Genomic DNA, 20913 nt, shown 5'->3' with positions numbered 1-20913 from the left:
GTTCTTAAAACCACCAGCAGCAGCAGCAGCCTTTCTTGAATCACTATTTCACCCTGCATCTCAGAGTCCTCACCTGATGGAGAGGCCAGCTGTCTTTACAGCAAATGCTAAAGTGACCATATACAGTCATGCGCTGCAAAACAATGTTTTGATCAACAATGGACCACATTATGACAGTGGTCCCAAAAGATTAGTACCATATAGCCTAGGTGTGTAGTAGGCTACACCATCCAGGTTTGTGTAAGTACTGTAGGGGAGGAAGAAATTTTCCTCGACCCTTCTAGGTTCCTCTGGCTAGTCTAAGAATTAAATTGAAATGAGACAGATTAACAGGAGAAAAACAAGTTGTTGTTTTTTTTAAGATTGGCACCTGACCTAACATCTGTTGCCAATCTTCTTTTTTTTTCTCCCCTTCTTCTTCTCCCCAAAGGCCCCCCAGTACATAGTTATATATTCTAGTTGCAGGTCCTTCTAGTTGTGCTGTGTGGGACGCCACCTCAGCATGGCCTGATGAGTGGTGCTAGGTCGCGCCCAGGGTCTAAACCGTCGAAACCCTGGGCTGCCTAAGCAGAGCACATGAACTTAACCACCTGGCCACAGGGCCAGCCTCAAAACAAATTTAATAACATACATGGATGGGAGAAATACAGGAAAACCAAATGGCTGAAGCTATCACTTTAAATATCATCCTCAATTAAAGACAAAAGATGTTGGCTGTGAGGAGAGTCAGGGACTTCAAAGGGAAGGAAAGCAATTCACAGGTAGGTGAAAAGGAGAAAATGTTTGGAAAACAAGTGTGTGTGTGTTTGTTTTTTGAGGAAGATTAGCTCTGAGCTAACATCCGCTGCCAATCCTCCTCTTTTTGCTGAGGAAGACTGGTCCTGAGCTAACATCCACACCCATTTTCCTCTATTTTATGTGGGATGCCTGCTACAGCACGGCTTGACAAGTGGTGCATAGGTCCGCATCCAGGATCCCAACCAGTGAACCCTGGGCCGGCCGAAGTGGAACGTGCAAACTTAACGGCTGTGACACCGGGCCAGCCCCCAAGTGGTTTTTTATTTGCCACATAGAAACAAGAGCACACAGAGGGGAGCCCAACAAACAGGCTTTTCTAGGTCCCTCCCTATTTACCACCTAGTTCAAATTGTGCTAAGGTTTTTTTTTACCTGAATTCTACCTAAATTAGGCAGTTAAGGGCAAGGTAACAAGAAAAACTTTGTCTTTGGGACTGGCCCTGTGGCCGAGTGGTTAAGTTCCCGCACTCCGATTCAGCAGCCCAGGGTTTCGCTGGTTTGGATCCTGGGCGTGGACATGGTACCACTTGTCAGTCCACGCTGAGGCGGCATCCCACATGCCACAACTAGAAGGACCCATAACTAAAAATATACATCTATGTACCATGGGGCTTTGGGGAGTAAAAGGAAAAATTAAAAATAAAGAAATAATACAATCTTAAAACAAAACAAAACTTTGTCTTTTATTTCTTAAAAATAATCAGCCTAAAATAAATCTCATGTTAAAAAGACACATTTTGGGGTGGCAAATGTGTTCCCCTTCAGCACACTCTGATGTTTGTACAACTAAGAAACCATCTAAGGCCGTACTTCTCAGAAGGCATCCCTGTCGCTAGGAGACATACGACTATATATCTAAGTGTTAGGACGCTCAGCACTAACCTAGAACCTTGACAAATTAGTTCATTGTTAGATATACATTATAGATACACAGATATATGTTAGATATATATTATAATAGAACTTAAATACTTGGATAACATTGCTTACCTGTTTTCTTTCCACAAGTGCATTTGTTAGCTGATGGCAAAGCCCAGCAACTAGATACAACAATGACAAAATATTGAAAATGTAAATGACTACACAGGCAAAATACAGTCAGTGGAAAATAGCAAAATGTTATTTAGCTTACAAGTGTCTGTTGCGTATCGAATGTGCTCTCCATTACAAGTACTGATGAAAAGCTGAACCTGCGAGAATAATGTTTCGAAGTCAGGAACACTGGGCATAGAAAACTTCACAAATCTGGAATAAAGAGAAAAGAATCCATTTATCCTGACATTTCATGGGGGAAAATGTACAAGTGACTGAGGCTAGAAGTCTATCCTATCTTCAATACTCTGTGAAATTAAATAAGTCATAGTATTTAAAAAAAGTTAAGAAATAGAGTCTGTGAGATTCTCCTGGCCTGATTCTTTGCACAATCAAGACACAGAAATAGACACAAATAGAAGTTAAGAAAAACACGCTTAAAAAAGAATAACTTTCAAAAAAGAAAACTCCATTAAATGAGGACAAACATTAGGTCACCTAATATTCATGAAGGAACTGAATACAAACTTTTAACCCAAAATTTTAAAAAATATTTTTCTTTTGAGCTCCAATGTGGTCAGGACTACTTACTCATTTAAAAACCAGTTCTTGCTTTTCCTGCTCTGAGGGCAACAGACTGAAGGGGGGCAAGAAATGAGAGTTATGGTCTGGCTGGAGGCTGTGGCATTGCTTCAGGTTAGAGATGCTGCTGCCAGAACTGAGGGGATGTGGTCCATCTGGGAGAAAGAACTAGCTGATAGGCAGGTCAGGAAGGAGTGGAGATGGTGATGAGACGGAGGACTCAGATGATTCATCCTGAGTCACCTGGCAGATGGCGCCTTACAACTGCCACGATAAACACTCTCAGAGGAGGTCAGAGATAGGTTTTGGGGAAGAAATCATATAAGCTGCCATCACTCAGTAACTACTTACAAGAAAACTTAAATCCCTTCTTTCTCAAAAAAAAAAATGAACTATTGAAACTAACTTCAAGAAAAATCAAATGAATATTGATTGGTGCCTAATCACAATTTCTCCTACATCTTTCTATTTTAACTTCCATCTATAAAGTATTATTTGATTTAACAATGTCACCTTACATCTGTAATTACACATATTTTTTGGGGGAAGAGTGGCCCTGAGCTAACATCGCTTGCCAATCTCCCTCTCTTTTTTTTTTCTCCCCAAAGACCCAGCACACAGTTGTGTATCCCAGTTGTAGGTTACTCTAGTTCCTCTATGTGGGACACCACCACAGCATGGCTTGAGAAGCAGTGTGTGGGTCCATGCCCAGGAGCCGAACCTGAGAACCCTAAGCCACCGAAGCAGAGTGTGCGAACTTAACCACTTGGCCATGGGGCCGGCCCCTGAAATCACACCGTTTAATTATCAAAATGTGTCTGAAACAATCATTTGGGCTTAACAACAGGTCAATGAGGCATTGTGATCTGCATTTTATAAGTAAAAATATGAAGCTCAGGGCCCCACAGCTCGTAATTGGAAGAAGATAACTCAAATCCAGGGTACCTGGAAACAAGTGCAGGTTCTTTCCAGGTTCTCTTTTACTGATAGATAATGGTAAAACACCTGATGGTTTCACAATGCTTGCATGTACACTATCTCACTTGATATATATGTACATGTAAGTTTGTGTGTGTAAAACATGCATGCTATCCATTCTTTTAATCAGCAAACACACACAGGAGACATCTTTACCAGCCAGCACCATCCAACAGAACTTTCTGCAATGACAGAAATGTTCTCTATCTGTGTTGTCCAACACAGTAGCTACGTGTGGCTACTGAGTATCCGAAATGTGGCCAGTGCAACTGAGGAACTGAATCTTTAACTTTATTTTAATTAATTTACATTTAAATAGCCACATACAGCGAGTGGCTGCTGTATGCCAAGTACAGCTCTAGACCCTTTCATTCTGACAAAGCGTCTTCTCTAAACTCTATTCCTGACACATATCTTTGTGTCAGGAATCCCAGCATGAGTGAAGCCAGACCCTTGCTTTAGGTCAATTTCTTCTCAGTTTATTTTATTTCAACTTTCATGATAACCATAACATTCCAATTTACAATACTAAAACATCAAGAGAAAAAGAATTCTACTGTCAAGTACACAGAGTTACAAGGAACCCTAATTGAAATAAGGTCTATTTAATTTGGTCTTAAACAGCTTAAACTCGCTTGAAGGGAATTCGAAGCAATGTTGCTTTGGAGCGTTAGTAATTTCACTCAATATATTCCACCATGCCCTGTTCCATCACTCTTCCTTATTTTCTTTCCAAGTTAGAAAATTTGGACAATCCAATGGATTACATGAATAAAAGTATTCAGATATATGCAAACTACAGTGCCCACAATTGACATGGCCATTCATTTTTAAAAATAAATTTCAGGGGCTGGCCCCGTGGCTGAATGGTTGAGTTCGCATGCTCCGCTTCGGCAGCCCGGGGTTCGCTGGTTTGGATCCTGGGTGCGGACATGGCACCGCTCATCAGGCCATGCTGAGGCGGCGTCCCACATAGCACAACCAGAGGTACTCACAACTAGAACATACAACTATGTACCAGGGGGCTTTGGGAAGAAGAAGAAGAAGAGAAGATTGGTGGCGGATGTTGGCTCAGGCGCCAATCTTTAAAAATAAATAAATAAATAAATCACAAAGTTTATATAAACACAAATAAGAGTTAAAAAATGATAAAACTGAACAAAACATAACAAGCAATAACAAGTCGGGAAGAGTAAAATGTAATGACTACGATGTGACATTAGTTGTGTAAAAGAGCTCTATCTTGTTTACTCGGCTTACTTCCCAACCAAAAAATAAAGCCAGAAAGTGCACAGTGCTCAGCTGTGGCCAGCACAAGAAGATGCCCCTTACAGAACAGCAAGGACGCCCAAGGAGTGCTCCTGCACGTCGAGAGCCCCGAGCACGGTGTCCAGATGGGACAAGTTCTTTGCAAGGAGTTCCCCGCTCTTGTTGATCAGTTCACAAAGCTGAGTCATTTGCCCTGGAAAACACGAACGACAGGAATCATATTCAATTATAGCACTAACCAATCCAAAGGAAGTCTAACCATAGACTTCATTCCTCAGAGCAAGAAATACCTAAGGACGATTTCCTATATTTCCATTTCAGATGAGGACCCAGAAGAGCCAGGGAAATGAAACGATGCTGCCCAAGGCCTCAAAACTAAACCTTCCATTTTCCTCCGGCCCCGAAAGTTTCTCTTTTTCCTCCATTGCCTTTTCTGGTCCCTCAAGCCAGAAATGTACCCATTACTATCATCACCACCCTCATCTCCCTTTCTATATCCAAAAGTCACCAAATATGATTTAATTTTACTTCCTAAGTCTCTTAGCTCCATTCCTTTCTCTCTCCTCTGTCTTAATTCATATCCTCATCATTTCTTGTCTGTACGACATCCAAAGTCTTCTGTTCGGATCCCGGGTGCAGACATGGCACCCCTTGGCAAGCCATGCTGTGGTAGGCGTCCCACATAAAGTAGAGGAAGATGGGCACGGATGTGAGATCAGGGCCAGTCTTCCTCAGCAAAAAGAGGAGGATTGGCGGCAGATGTTAGCTCAGGGCTAATCTTCCTCAAAAGAAAAATCTTCCAAATGGTCTGTCTACTTCAGTCTTTCCTTCCTCCAATCCGGACTCCATATTACTATCTGTGTGATCTTTCTAAAATGCAAAATTCCAATTATTCCAATGGCTTTAAATGCCTCAGCCCAGTAACCAGTCCCTGCACATGCCCAGTCTTACCTTCTGCTAGTTCCCTTCACACACCTCCTCTCTGGTCACACCAAGCTCAGAAAATTCAATAACATTCCACGTTCTCCCACCTTTACGCCTCCACGCATGCTGTTCTCCATGCTTAGTGTTCCCTCCTTCACTCTTCTCCCTAGCTACCCAACTCATACTCTTTGTTCAACAGTCGGTCTGGACCTTTCCCGGACCCTCACAAACACAGAGACACACACCCCCGGCCTCCCCATGGCTAACCTGGATATTTGTCCTCTCTGTGCCCTCTAAGCATCACCTGGGATTATGGTGATTAGGTAACTCAACGCAAACTCAGGTGGAGAGCCTACCTCGTTTCTCCAACTGCAGAATACAGAGCTTGCTTAGCAGCCAATCAATCCACAAGCAGCTTGCTGAATTTCATCTCCTAATTGATCCACTGATCTTTCCCATATAACACAATGTTATGTTTTAACAACAACAGTATCTAATTAGGCCCGAATTGGTACTTTGAAGTAGACTCACTGATTTTAACAGGTTATTCTGATAACAGACACCATGGCCACACTCTATACTCCTAAACGCCACTAGCTGTCTTTCTGGTGGCAGTGGGTATAAAGTCCATGGGCATCAACCTCAAGTTTCCTCCTTCAACAGTTTTCTTTTACATTTTGAACCTCAAGCTACCCATAACAGTTATTTCTATTTAGTAGCTGGGTAATTTTTTCCTTATTAAAAAACACTTTAAATACTATAATGCTTAAAATCCAAGTAACTGTAGCTGGGAACTTTGATAATTTAATTTCTGGGGCTTTTATAGTATACTTTTAAATTTCATAAATTTTAACAAGAACAAAGGAAATCCTGCTTTATCACCCGCATTGGAAAACAAGAATAAAAAAATCTATGCTCGTATTAGGTATCATCTTTCAAGATAATGACATAAGTTGAACTGAGAAGTACCAATTCACCATTTTTTTATTATAGAGCTCACTATGAAATAGACAGCTTCTTCCAGTTAAATGATGTGCCCCCTTTTTTAACCCTCTACTTTAAATACATTTAGAGTGATCTGAAGCAACCAAAAATAAGCATTTCAGTTCATTATTTTTTCCCCAGTTAAATAACCAATGCTGAGTTGAGACAAAATAAAAGCTGGGTCACTATCAAATCATAAGAGAGTTAACTAGTGCAGGACCAAGGGGAAAGTCATAAGTAAGTCTAAGTGCCACAGGGTGCACTTGAAATGAGCCCAGCCAGAGATGTGGTCAATGAAATGTCCTCTAATCAGTAAAAGCTGGAAGTTATGATACTCCCTTCACTTAAGGTCTACGTTAGAAAATCCCGAGGAAGAGCACTTATAAACTCAAATATTTTCTATGCAGTGAACGTGAGGCACAGAGGACGTGGGCAGTGAAAGGATATTTTTCACTGCCTTGTAGACTGCTCCTAAAGCAGTGTCTTGCACAGAGCATACGTACAAAGCTTTCAGATGAGTAATCCCACTTGATGCTCACAGCCCTCCTTCCGTTCTGTAAATGAGAAAACTGGCCCGGGGATATTAAGTGGCTTGCACACGAAGTGACTGGGAGAGGATTCCAATCCAATCTTCTAACCAGGCTACATACCAGGAAGCAGAAACTAAGAGTCTGTGGCATAAATGAGTGAATGAATGGTTTCTTCATTCATAGACACGGCAAGTCTATGGCGTACCTGTGAGCCTGATTTCTATCAATAATAACGGAAATGAGAGAGGAGCATTTCATTAAGCAGGCTCCATATCAGATCCGCTAAGCCTTACTACAGCGAGGTCGACAGGGCCTCTCCACCTTCCAGGTGAAGAGAGAATCGAGATCAACTTGACAAGTAACGGTCATTAGCAATGATTTGTAACTGTACTTACTGCACCCACATGATAGGCACCGTTCCAAGTGCTTTTACGCGGCTTCTCTCCTCCAATCCTAACTCTGTGAACTGGGGACTTATTCTTATTTTACAGATGAGGAAACAGGGTGGTTATAGGGGCCTTCAGAGCCAGCAGCTAACTACTTTAATTCTGAGTCCAGGGCTCTATATTCAGGCGATGAGGTCAACGAGCCAAACAGCATGAAAGCTGAGGGCGAAGCAAAAATGGTCACAATTCTACCCTAGACGGAGCCCCACGAGCGAGAGCTCCCTCGACATTCCGCAGGACTAAAATGGGCGCGCAGGCCGGCAGCCGACGGCCGGCCAAGGCGAGCCTCCAGCCAGGGCACCGAGAGGACTCGCCCGCGCCGCTGTCCGCGGCCTAGTCCGGAGCGGCCAGGCGCGGGGACGGGCGGGCCGGCGCACCAATCACCGCAGGCAGGGAGGCCGCAGGGACCAATGCGCGCTCGGGAAGGCCTCGGCGGAAGTCCCGCCCCCAAACTGTCAAGCGAAGCGCCCGGTGGAGGGGCCCGGCCGGGGGAGGAGGCTCCGGCAGCCCCAGGGAGGGGAGGCGGCCGGGTCGCCGACCGCACGGGCCGGGGGCGGGCATCGGAGCTCTGGAGCGCGAGAGGGCTGGTCAAACTCAGTCGCGCCCGTCCCGCCCTGGTCCACGAGCCGCAACCCCCAGCCCAGCCCCGCAGGCGAGGCCAGGCACCCATGGGGCGGACCCAGCCGTCCGCGCTGGCGGCTGGGGATGCAGGCCCGTCCCCGCGGCCCGGAGGGCCCTCCCAGGCCCAGCCCGGCGGCCCAGGGCCTCACCTTGAGCCGACAGCTGTCGGACACTGTTCACGAACTGCTCCAAGGCAGACGCCATGTTTCCCCCGGGCGGCCCCAGTAGCACAGCCAGCTCGCGCGGGAAAAGGGGGCCGCTCTGGGAGGAGGGGCCGCGGCGCTCCAGCAGAGAGCCTCCAGAGCGGCACGACGTCACTTCCGCCGGCTCAAACACCGCGAGATCTCACCCACCTGGGAACTAGTTACTGTTTCCATGGGAACAGTTTCGCTACTCCCTGTAGCCGGAAGTTAGCTTTATTTTCCTTCCTTCTTCATTCCATGCTCCTGTGAAAACTCTACTTCTATTTAATGGGGACAGGGGCAAAGGAAGAAACTAAACTCATAATTAGGCACATATTTTCCGGATTTTGCTGGGAATGGCCGCCCCATTTTCCACCTGGCAAATCCTTCAAGCCCCAGCTTAATTGCCACCGCTTCCATGAGGTTCTTCCTGTGGGTAGTAGAACACAGACTCTGGAGCAGGCAGGCAGCCTGGGTTCAAATCCCCTTCCTAACACTTAGTAGCTGTGTGACTTTGGGCACGTTATTTGCTCGTCCTTTCCTTTGTTTTCACCATCTTTGAAATTCTTACAATGACCTCAACCACATAAAACGTTTAGAACAATGTCCAGCATATAGAACTATATCTTCATTCAAGAGATATGTTGAATGAATTGCTTTCTCCATTTGGAATTGATCTGTCCCTCCTCCACTTGACACCCAGAAGAGCTTTGTTCCTCTCATGTAGCCACTTTTATGCTGTTGCAGAAATTTGTCTCCATTGCTCTTAATTGGCTTGGACTTCCTTGAAGTCGAGGATCCGTCTTACTCATCTTTGTACCCTCTTTGGGCCTAGCATAGGGTGCGGAGCATAGTAGGGACTGAGTAAGTAAACATGCATCTTAAATTTTATCCAACACATATTTCCTGAAATACAATGTGCTGTGCCAGGCACTAGAGATACGCTGGTGAGTAAAAACAGTGTTGATCCTTCTTCTCTGCAGATAATGAACAAAGACAGACCCTGGAAGAAAGGGGTAGTGCTCTGAAGGAATGAAACAAGGTTCTATAAGATCATGCAACAGAGGAAACTGACTTAGCTTGGGAGCGAGAGGGAAGGCTTTCTTGAGGAAATGACACAAACTGCTCTCTGTAGAAAAAGTAGGAGTCAATAGGATAAGGGGCAAGAAATTTCCCTAAGTGAGAGAACAACAGGTGCTAAGACCCTGTGTTGGGAGGTAACATGCTATCTGAGATTGAGGAATCGACAAGAGGTCTTGGTGGTTGGAGGGGAGTGGTATGAGATGGGGCTGCAAGGTAGATAGGGACCACATCAAGTAAGCTGTGTGAAAGATACTAGACTTTTCCCTGAGAAGATTGGGAAGCCAATGAGAGTTTTATGCAAGCCAGTAGCATGATCAGATTTGCATTTACAAAAGATTGTCTGGTTTCACCTGGATAATTTCAGAGAGCCATTTAGGAAGCTATTGCAGTAGTCAACATGAAATATAATAATAATAATTGTACCTTGCAAGTAGAGATGGAAATAAATTGGTGAATTTGGGACGTATTTAGATGAATGACTTTAACACATGCATTCTAAAATGGAACTGACCCTGAATGCTCTATGGCAGCCTTTGGTCCTCAGTCTTTGATCTCTTGGAACACACAAGACATAATTTAATTTATAGGACATTTCCATGAATGTATTTGGATTTTAATGAGAGCCAAAAATGTTGCAGAGAAGTAAAGCACTACAATAGTTCAAAATAGCCACACCCACTAATCATACTTTAAAATTTGTTGCCTATTTAGATTGTGGCAGCTGTTCTCCAAGTGTGGTTCCCCCACCAGCATCAGCAGCAGCATCTGGGATCTTCCTAGAAATGCAAATTCTTAGACTCCACTCTAGACTTACTACATCAGAAACTCTGAGGATAGTGCCCTGCATCTGAGTTTGACAAGCATTGCTGGTAATTCTGATGCACCCTAAAGACGGAGAACATCTGGATTGTGGTATAGAGGAGCCAGGATACAAATTACATTCATTTCAAAACAGCTAAGAGTCACTCCACCCTTCTCTCAAGGAAAAAGAGACTGAAAGAGATATGGTTACAGGGCTGACCTTGAATATATTCTAAGTTGTATTTTTTTTAAAGCTAGTCTTGTAAAATCTGGCAATTGTATGAGACACATAACAGCACAGCAGTGGATGGAGATGCTATATTTAATCATCTGTTCTTTCATTCTTTAACACACATTACTTTGTGTCTAATATGTTTCAAGTCCTGTGCCAGATGCTGGGGATGTATCTGTGAACAAGACAGAAGGCCTTGCTGATATGAAGTTCTGGTTTGGGGAGTAAGACAAGAAGCAAGCAAAGAAACAAAATAACTTCAGATAGTAATACAGTAGTTATGAAGAAAAGAAAACATGGTGATGGGGTATAAGAAGGTCAAGAAATGCTTCTGAGACCTGAGAGATGAAGAGGAGCCAGTCAAAAGAGATCTGGGAGCAGAGAATTCCAGACAAAGAGGAACAAAAGCCATGCGTAATGATCTTAAAACCCAAACAAGCTTGGTGTGTTTCTGGAAAAGAAAAAATGCCAGTGTAGCTAGAATATAGTGAGTAAGGAGGATCCTGGTGTGTCTGAGTTGAGCACTGCTTATCTATAATAATCGTAATGATCACTTACCTTTGTCCAGCCTTTTCCATTTACAAAGCATTTTCAGATCCAGTAGACGTTTGCAGATTCGTCACTGAAATATCTTCACCAAGTGAAGTGACTTGAAAGAAAGGAATAGTAGATAATCCTGAAGGGGGAAAACAGTGTCAGGCACTGGTGTGAACCCTTTCCACACATTCCATTTCTATCTGGAGATCCACACAGTTCCAGGGAACCTGACTTAGAGATCTGAGTGAGTGACCTAGGGAAACCATCCTGACCTTCCAGCACCATCCCCTCAGGCCACCTGTGGTGTATGACTTAGGCTGATCCCATCATAGGCAAACTGAAGACTTCTGGGAACTCTCTTCCCTGCCTCAGCCCGAGGGGCTTCTGGCAGCCACCCTGGGGCTCTGAGGGGAGCAAGGCTTAGGATGAAGCTTATATCTCAAAACACAGAAAAGAGAGACAGAAAGAACCCAGTCCTATGCATCACTGAGTCCCTGGATCCAGTCTTACCTGAGACCATCCTGTAGCCAAAAAATATGAGCCAACAAATTCCCTTTGTTGTTTAAGCCTTTATTGTATACATTCATATGGTGTTTCCTCTCACGTGTAGCTGCAAGCATCCTGAGACAGCAGTTTAATGCATTGTCCCCACAACAATCCTTCAGGGCAGATTTTATTATGGGAATCATCAGTGCTGTTCACACATATTCCATTACTTTTCCTTCCACCCCCTTTGAAGTTAGGTGTGACTATGTGACTTCATTTGGCCAATGAAACACAAGTAACAGTGGTGTGTGTCACTTTTGAGTTGGAGTTTTAAGTACCAGCATGCAATTCCTCGTCTGTTATGGTGACCATGGAAACAGGTGTTGAGATAGAGCCTTTACCAGCCTGGGTGCCTGCAAGCACCCCTTCCCAACCCACACTGGACATGTAGTTATGTAACAATGACCCCAAAACTTAGAGGCTTTTGTATGTCAGAAACATTTATTATCTCACAGTATCTGTGGATCAGGAGTTTTGTCACAGTGTAGCTGAGCACCTCTGCCTCAAGGTCTCTCACAGGTTTCAGTCAAGTTGTTGTCCAGGGCTGTGGTCTCATCCGAAGGCTTGACAGTCTGCTTCCAAGCTCATCCACGTGGTTGTTAGAAGGACTTAGCTACTCACAAGTTGTTGGACCTCAGTTGCTTGCTGGCTGTTGGCTGGAGACCTCTCTCAGTTCCTTATCCCCTGGCCTCTCCATAAGGCCACTTAAACATGCTGGGTGAATTCTCTGAGAGAGAGAGAGAGAGAGAGAAGAGACAGAGGGACAGAGAGATGGGGAGAGAGAGGAAAGGGAGGGGAGGGGAAGAGAGAAGCAACACTGAAGTCACAATCTTTTTGTAACCTAGGTCCAGCCCATAGAGCAGAGGTTTTTGAAAAGCATGACTCCCAGGAGGCAGGGCTCACTGGAGCCATTTTAGAGGCTGCCTACCACAATGAGTGAGAAATAAACTTTCGTCAAGCCACTGAGATTTTGGCAATGATTGTTACTGAAGCTTAACCCAGCCTATCCTTATTTGATACAATTTTTATTCTCTGTTGTTCAGAAGAGGAAACTGATGCTTAGAGAGATTTAAGGGTTTGGCCAAAGATACACAGCAGAACTAGGATTTGAACCTTTATCTCTCTGACTCCAGAGCCTGAACTTTTGTTTTATTATTATTATTTATTTATTTATTTATTTATTTTTAAAGACTTTATTTTTCCTTTTTCTCCCAAAGCCCCCTGGTACTTAGTTGTGTATTTTTAGTTGTGGGTCCTTCTAGCTGTGGCATGTGGGATGCTGCCTCAGCATGGCTTGATAAGCGGTGCCATGTCTGCGCCCAGGATTTGAACCGGTGAAACCCTGGGACCCCACAGCAGAGCATGTGAACTTAACCACTCGACCACGGGGATGGCCCCTGAACTTTTATTCACTGTGTATGTTGGGCAAGCTCCACGGCAGCTAGGGTCTACAGACCATTTGGGGTGAGAGGGTGAGAAAAAAGAACCCAAACAGAAACATGACCTACCCTCTTGTAATCTGCTTTCCAACAATTCTGCATTTCCGACAATATGGTGATCCAAATGATGTGCTTCAAAGTGCCTCCTATTCCCAGATTCACCATCTTTCTTCTGCCGTCTTAGCAGGTCCAGGTTTCCACCCACAGCCACATGCAGAATTTCTTTCTTAGGAAGTCGGATAGAATTAAGGACAACTTTTCTGAGACCATTTTGTCAACCCCTTCCTATTACTGATGAGTCACTGAAGGCCAGGGAGGAGGTGTAATTTGCCCAAGGTCCCACAGAAATCTAGTGGCAGAGACAGGACTATGACCTACATTGCCAGAATCCCAGTCCAGGCTTCTTTTCATGATGGCAAATAGCAATTTCATAGAGATTCTACAAAGCAGATATCAATGTCCTTTATATGTTAATTGCACAAGCTCATCCAAACAAGCTACACATTGTACAGAGCTGGAATGCCAGTCAGGAGCCCTCCTCCCTGCTTTCTGGAGGATCTACTCTCCTTTTCTTGCACTTCTACTTTTAAAATTCCAAAAAGTATTTGATTCCTCTAATTCCTCAAACCCATACTCCACTCTCATGCTATGCTGCATCCCATTTGCTCAGAGGTCAAGATTGTACCACTCAGGACTCTGAGTTGGAAGTGATATAAAGCACAATTTAAACTGGTTTAATTTTAAAAGGGAACTTACCAGCCCATGTCAATGGAAAGTTCAGGGGTACATAGGAGCACCTAAATATATAAAGCAATTATTAACAGACATAAAAGGAGAAATAGAAAGTAACACAATAATAGTAGGGGACTTTAACACTCCACTTACACCAATAGATAGATCCTCCAAACAGAAGATCAATAAGGAAACATTGGCCTTAAATGACATATTAGATCAGATGGACTTAGTAGACATATATAGAACATTCCATCCAAAAACTGCAGAGTACACATTCTTTTCAAATGCACATGCAACATTCTCCAGGATAGGTCATATAATAAGCCACAAAACAAATCTCAATAAATTTAAGAACATTGAAATAATACAAAGCATCTTTTAAGACTACAATGGTATGAAACTAGAAATCAACTATGCGAAGAAAATTGGAAAAGCGACAAGTACGTGGAGATTAAACAAAATGCTACTGAACAACTATTGGGTCAATGAAGAAATCAAAGCAGAAGTCAAAAAATATCTAGAGACAAATGAAAATGAAAATACGACATGCCAAAATTCATGGGATACAGCAAAAGTGGTTCTAAGAGGGAAGTTTATAGTAATACAGGCCTACCTCAACAAAAAACTCAAACATCCTAACAGTGCACCTAAAGGAACTGAAAAAAGAAGAACAAACAAAGCCCAAAATCAGTGGAAGGAGGGACATAATAAAAATCAGAGTAGAAATAAATGAAATAGAGACTAAAAAAAATAGAAAAAAATCAATGAAACTAAGAGCTGGTTTTTTGAAAAGACAAACAAAATTGACAAAACTTTAGCTAGACTCACAAAGAAAAAAAGAAAGAAGGCTCAAATAAATAAAATCAGAAATGAAAGAGGAGAAATTACAATGGGTACCTCAGAAAAACAAAAGATTATAAGAGAATACTATGAAAAGCTAAACACCAACAAATTGGATACTCTAGAAGAAATGCATAAATTCTTAGAATCATGCAATCTTCCAAAACTGAATCATGAGGAAATAGAGAATTTGAATAGATCAATCATCAGTAAGGAGATGGAAACAGTAATCAAAAACCTCCCAAAACTAGTGAAGGAATAAGCTGTTGCAGGCATGAGCTCCTTGGGCGTTCGTCTCAGCGGGCAGCTGTTCCTTGGGAGTTAGATCCTTGCTGCAGCAGCAGGTCCTTCCACACACTTTTGGCAGCGACATGGAGCTGGAGGAGTTGGGGATCAAAGAGGAATGTGGCACGTTCGGGTGCATCGCCTCAGGAGAGTGGCCACTCGGGGACTCGTGGGGCTGCAGCACTGGGGTCAGGAGAGTTCTGGTATTGTCACTAGTGATGGGTATTCAGTACCAACATTCAAAACACACACGGGAATGGGTCTTGTAAATCACGTCTTTACTGAAGACAATTTGAAGAAATTATATATTTCAAATCTTGTAATTGGGCACAAGAGGTATGCCACAACAGGAAACTGCGAATTAGAAAATTGTCAGCCCTTTGTTGTTGAACCACTTGATGGGACAAATACGTGGAGATTAAACAAAATGCTACTGAACAACTATTGGGTCAATGAAGAAATCAAAGGGGAAAATAGCTGTGGCACATAATGGCGAATTGATAAATGCTGCTCAATTAAGGGAAAAGCTTCTGCGTCATGGTATTGGTCTGTCAAGAAGTTCCGATAGGGAAATGATTACCCAGTTACTGGCATATACCTCACCTCAGGAACAAGATGACACCCCAGACTGGGTGGCAAGGATTAAAAACTTAATGAAGGAAGCACCTACAGCATACTCCCTGCTTATAATGCACAGAGATGTTATTTATGCAGTACGAGATCCTTATGGAAATCGTCCTCTATGCATTGGTCGTCTTATTCCTATATCTGATATAAATGATAAAGAGAAAAACTCTTCAGAAACCGAAGGATGGGCGGTATCTTCAGAACCTTGTAGCTTTTTATCTGTTGGTGCAAGATATTACCGTGAAGTCTTACCTGGAGAAATTGTGAAAATATCCAGACATAATGTCCAAACACTTGATACTATACCAAGGTCTGAAGGAAAACCAATGGCTTTTTGTATTTTTGAATATGTTTATTTTGCAAGACCAGATAGTATATTTGAAAACCAAATGGTTTATACAGTGAGGTACTGTTGTGGTCAGCAGCTGGCAATTGAACCACCTGTGGATGCAGATTTGGTTAGCACCGTTCTGAATCTGCTACACCCGCTGCTCTTGGTTATGCAGGAAGGTGTGGGCTTCCCTATGTGGAGGTGCTGTGTAAAACCCGGTATGTAGGAAGAACCTTCATTCAGCCAAACATGAAGTTAAGACAACTTAGTGTTGCAAAAAAAATTTGGAGTAGTGTCAGACAACTTCAAAGGCAAAGGAATTGTTCTTGTAGATGATTGGATTGTAAGAGACAATATGACCTCACCCATAATCAAATTGCTCAAAGAATCTGGTGCAAAAGAGGTACACATTTGAGTAACTTCACCACCAATTAGATATCCATGCTTCATGGGAATAAACATACCAGCAAAAGAAGAGCTTTTGCCAATAAAGCAGAATTTGAACATCTTGCAGAATATCTAGGAGCAAACAGTGTTGTGTATCTGTCAGTAGAAGGACTGGTTTCATCTGTACGAGAAGGGATAAAACAAAGAATAGAAAGAGAAAATGCAAGATATTATGATTCAAGAAAATGGGAATGGTCATCATAGAAAGCAAGATTTTATGAGTCAAGAAAATGGGAATAGTCTGGAATGTTTTGAAAAGCATGGTCATTGTACAAAGCAGGATATTATAATTCAAGAAAATGGGAATGGTCTGGAATGTTTTGAAAAGAACATTGTACAGCTTGTCTCACTGGAAAATACCCTGTGGAATTGGAATGGTAGCTGGTAGGGGCAGATTTGATATTTCAAGATAGAAAGTTGGTAGAGAAGTTGTAGTGGTTACACCTTACCCGTTCACTGTTACGCAGTTGATACAATGTAAAATGCTACGTGCTTATGTTTACCTTTATAAGCGTCAAGATTTTTTTCTTGGAAAGGTACCAAAGTGTTACGCTTTATTTAATAATCCTAAATGAATATTTTGGTATTATCTAGGAACTTGGATGATCCTTTCAGTTTTATTTAGTAGTTTAGTACTTTGAGGCTACCAGTTATGAGATTGTATACATTTAATTTCAGATCATCAACAGTAACCTAAAGAATACGTAAATTTCTGTTTTAGAGGGGATTGCTAGGTACTTAGGGAAAATTCTTAGAGAATTTTGTGGAATGTTTCTTAAGTTATTGGAATTCAGTATGGAATATTTTCATAATTGAACCTTGCTAATTGCATATGATACAACAATATTGGTATTCTTTTTTTTAGACAAGCATCAGCTAATGTATCTTGTCATAGTGGCATTTGCCAGGTCCATGTTTTAAAGCATGTGCAAGAGGTTAGACTGAGATGGTGTGATGGAAATAGGACAGGTGAGTTAAACATAACATTTCATGCAAATCTTGAATCCATTATACCCCAAAGGTGTCAAGCCTCTAGAGTTCTGATTGTAGTTATGACCTTGGCTTCCCTGTCTAATTTTAGACAAATCTTTAAAAAACAAAAAATACAACCTTTTTGTGCCTCACTTTTCCCCACCTGTGCAATGGGGTAGTTAAATTACTAAATTAAATAATTAATAGAGATGTGAAAAAAAAAAAACCTCCCAAAAATAAACATCCAGGACCAGACGGCTTTCCTGGTGAATTCTACCCAACATTCCTACCCTTCTCAAACTCTTCCAAAAAATTGAAGAGGAGGGGAAGCTTCCTAAATCATTCTATGAGGCCAACGTTACCCTGATACCAAAACCAGACAAGGATAATACAAAAAAAGAAAATTGCAGGCCAATATCATTGATGAACATTGACGCAAAAATTCTCAAGAAAATACTGGCAAATCAAATACAACAATACATCAAAAAGATCATACACCATGATCAAGTGGGATTCATTCCAGGGATGCAGGGATGGTTCAACACCTGCCAATCAATCAACATGATATACCACATTAACAGAATGAAGAATAGGGGCCAGCCCCATGGCCTAGTGGTTAAGGTCTGCATGCTTTGCTTTGGCGGCCTGCATTCAGTTCCTGGGTGTGGACCTACACTACTCGTCAGTGGCCATGCTATGACAGCAACTAACAAACAAAATAGAGGAAGACTGGCACAGATGTTAGCTCAGGGAGAATCTTCCTCAGCAAAAAAACAAAAGGAAGAATTAAAACCACATGGTCATCTCAATAGACGCCGAGAAAGCATTTGACAAGATACAACATCCATTTATGATAAAAACTCTGAATAAAATGGATATAGAAGGAAAGCACCTCAACATAATAAAGGCCATATACGACAAATCCACAGCAAATATCATTCTCAGCGGAGAAAAATTGAAAGCTATCCCTCTAAGAACAGGGACAAGACAACGATGCCCACTGTCACCACTGTTATTTAACATAGTATTGGAAGTCCTAGCCAGAGCAATCAGGCAAGAAAAATAAATAAAAGGGATCCAGATTGGAAAGGAAGAAGTGAATCTGTCACTATTTGCAGATGACATGATTTTATATATAGAAAATCCTACAGAACTCACCAAAATACTTTTAGAAATAATAAATGAATATGGTAAAGTTGCAGGATAGAGAGACAACATACAAAAATCAGTTGCATTTCTATACACTAACAATGAAGTAACAGAAAGAGAATTTAAGAATACAATCCCATTTATGAGGGAAACAAAAAGAATAAAATGCCTAGGAATAAACTTAACCAAAGAAGTGAAAGACTGTACTCTGAAAACCCCAAGCTCGTGGATTGGAAAAATTAGCATAGTTAAAATGTCCATACTCTCTAAAGCAATCTCTAGATTCAATGCAAGCCCTATCAAAGTTCTAAGGACATTTTTCACAGAAATAGAATAAAGAATCCTATAATTTATACAGAACAACAAAAGACCCCAAATAGCCAAAGGAATCCTGAGAAAAAGGAACAAAGCTGGAGGTATCACTGATTTCAAAATATACTGCAAAGCTATAGTAACCAAAACAGCATGGTATTGGCACAAAAACAGACCCAGATCAATGGAACAGAATAGAGAGCCCAGAAGCAGGCCCACACATCTATGGGCAGCTAAACTTTGACAAGAGAGTCAAGAACATACAGTGGAGAAAGGAGGTCTCTTCAATAAATGGTGTTGGGAAAACTGGACAGCCACATGCGAAAGAATGAAAGTAGACCACTATCTTTCTCCTTATACAAAAATTCACTCAAACTGGATTAAAGACTTGAATGTAAGACTATAAAACTTCCAGAAGAAAACATTGGCAGGATGCTCTTTGACATCGGTCTTAGCAGCATATTTTCAAATACCATGTCTGACCAGGCAGGGGATACAATAGAAAAAATAAACAAATGGGACTCCATCAAACTAAAAAAACTTCTGACGGCAAAGGAAACCATCAACGAAATGAAAAGACAACCTAACAATTGGGAGAAGATATTTGCAAACCATATATCTGATAAGGGGTTAATATTCAAAATCTATAAAGAGCTCATACAGCTCAACAACAAAAAACCCAACAACCCAATTAAAAATAGGCAAGCGATCTGAACGGGCATTTTCCAAAGAAGACATACAGATGGCCAACAGGCATATGAAAAGATGGTCAACATCAGTAATTATCAGGGAAATGCAAATCAAAACTACAGTGAGATATCACCTCACACCCATCAGAATGGCTATAATTAACAAGACAGGAAATAACAAGTGTTGGAGAGGGTGTGGAGAAAAGGGAACTCTCATATACCGCTGGAAGGAAATGCAAACTAGTGCAGTCACTATGGAAAACAGTATGGAGATTCCTCAAAAAATTAAGAATACAACTGCCATATGATCCAACTATTCCACTGCTGGGTATTTATCCAAAGAACATGAAAACACGAATGTGAAAAGATATACGCACCCCTATGTTCATTGCAGCATTATTCACAATAGCCAAGACTTGGAAACAATGTAAGCGCTCATCAAAGGACAAATGGATAAAGATGTGGTATATATACACAATGGTTATACCACTCAACAATGAAAAAAGATGAAATCTGGCCATGTGTGACCTTGAGGGTATTACGCTAATCGAAAAAAGTCAGAAGGAGAAAGTCAAATACTGTATGATCTCACTCATAAATAGAAGATAACAACAACAAACACAGAGATACAGAGATCAGACTGGCGGTCACCAGAGGGGAAGCGGGGAGGGAGGAAGGTGAAAGGAGTGACAGAGCACATATGTAAGCTGATGGATTGTAATTAGTCTTTGGGTGGTGAATATGATGTAATCTACACAAAAATCGAAATATAATGACGTACACTTGAAATTTATATTTTGTTATAAACCAATGTTACCGCAATAAAAAAAAAAAGTTCAGGGGTGAACTAATTGCAGATTCAGGAAAAGCTGGATCTGGCAATATTGGCTAGCAACCTGAACATTGTCTCCACTTCACATATGTTTTCTTTCTTTCCATTTCTTTCATAAGAATAAAATTTTTGTTTTTAAATTGAAATATAATTGACACAAAAAATTCCACACATTAAAAGTTTGATAAAATTTGATACATTTTGACTTATGTACACACCAGCAAAACCATCTCCTCAACCAAGATAGTGAATATATCCATCACCCCAAAAAGTTCCCCTGGGTCTTTCTGGAATCTCTCTCTTCCCCATGTTCCCCAATTCCCTGGCAACCATTGATCAGCTTTGGTCACTATAGATCAGTTTGCATTTCCTAGAGTTTTATTTAAATGGAATCATACTGTATATATTCTTTCTTGTCTGGTTTGTTTTATTCACCATAATCACTTAAGACCCATGCATGTTCTGCATTTGTCATTAGTTTGATCTTTTTTTTTATTGCTAAATAGTATTCTATTGTATAAGTGTACTACAACTTGTTTATCTAGTCACATGTTGATGAGCACATTTGGGTTGTTCCACTTTTTGGCTATTACAAATAAAGCTTCTATGAACATTCATGCACAAGTCTTCATATGAACATATTTCTTTCCTCTTGGGTACATAGCCAGGAGTAGAATAGCTGGATAATATGGTAGGTGTATGTTTAACTTT

The 20913-nt window shown here is 41.6% G+C and overlaps 1 protein-coding gene and 1 pseudogene across 2 annotated transcripts in view; one reads left to right on the top strand and one right to left on the bottom strand.

Annotated features, from left to right (window-relative positions):
- Positions 1-8508, bottom strand: part of COPS3 (COP9 signalosome subunit 3) — a 34643-nt gene extending 26135 nt beyond the window's left edge. Inside the window, exons 1-4 of one of the 2 annotated variants that reach the window (XM_001489781.5) lie at positions 8313-8508; positions 4722-4851; positions 1930-2042; positions 1788-1837 (exon numbers count right to left, since the gene is read on the bottom strand). In XM_001489781.5, the coding sequence (XP_001489831.1) occupies positions 1788-1837; positions 1930-2042; positions 4722-4851; positions 8313-8367 (348 nt within the window). In that variant the 5' untranslated portion in view covers positions 8368-8508. Of the gene's footprint in view, positions 1-1787; positions 1838-1929; positions 2043-4721; positions 4852-7491; positions 7928-8312 lie in introns of those variants that run through there. The other variant, XM_023653684.2, reaches the window with a different exon arrangement.
- Positions 8509-14929: 6421 nt separating this feature from the next.
- Positions 14930-16629, top strand: LOC100052734 (amidophosphoribosyltransferase-like; annotated as a pseudogene).
- The last annotated feature ends 4284 nt before the right edge of the window (positions 16630-20913 follow it).

Source organism: Equus caballus, chromosome 11, assembly GCF_041296265.1.
Source record: "Equus caballus isolate H_3958 breed thoroughbred chromosome 11, TB-T2T, whole genome shotgun sequence".
Taxonomy (NCBI): domain Eukaryota; kingdom Metazoa; phylum Chordata; class Mammalia; order Perissodactyla; family Equidae; genus Equus; species Equus caballus.
This window is presented reverse-complemented; position numbering and strand designations above follow the sequence as displayed.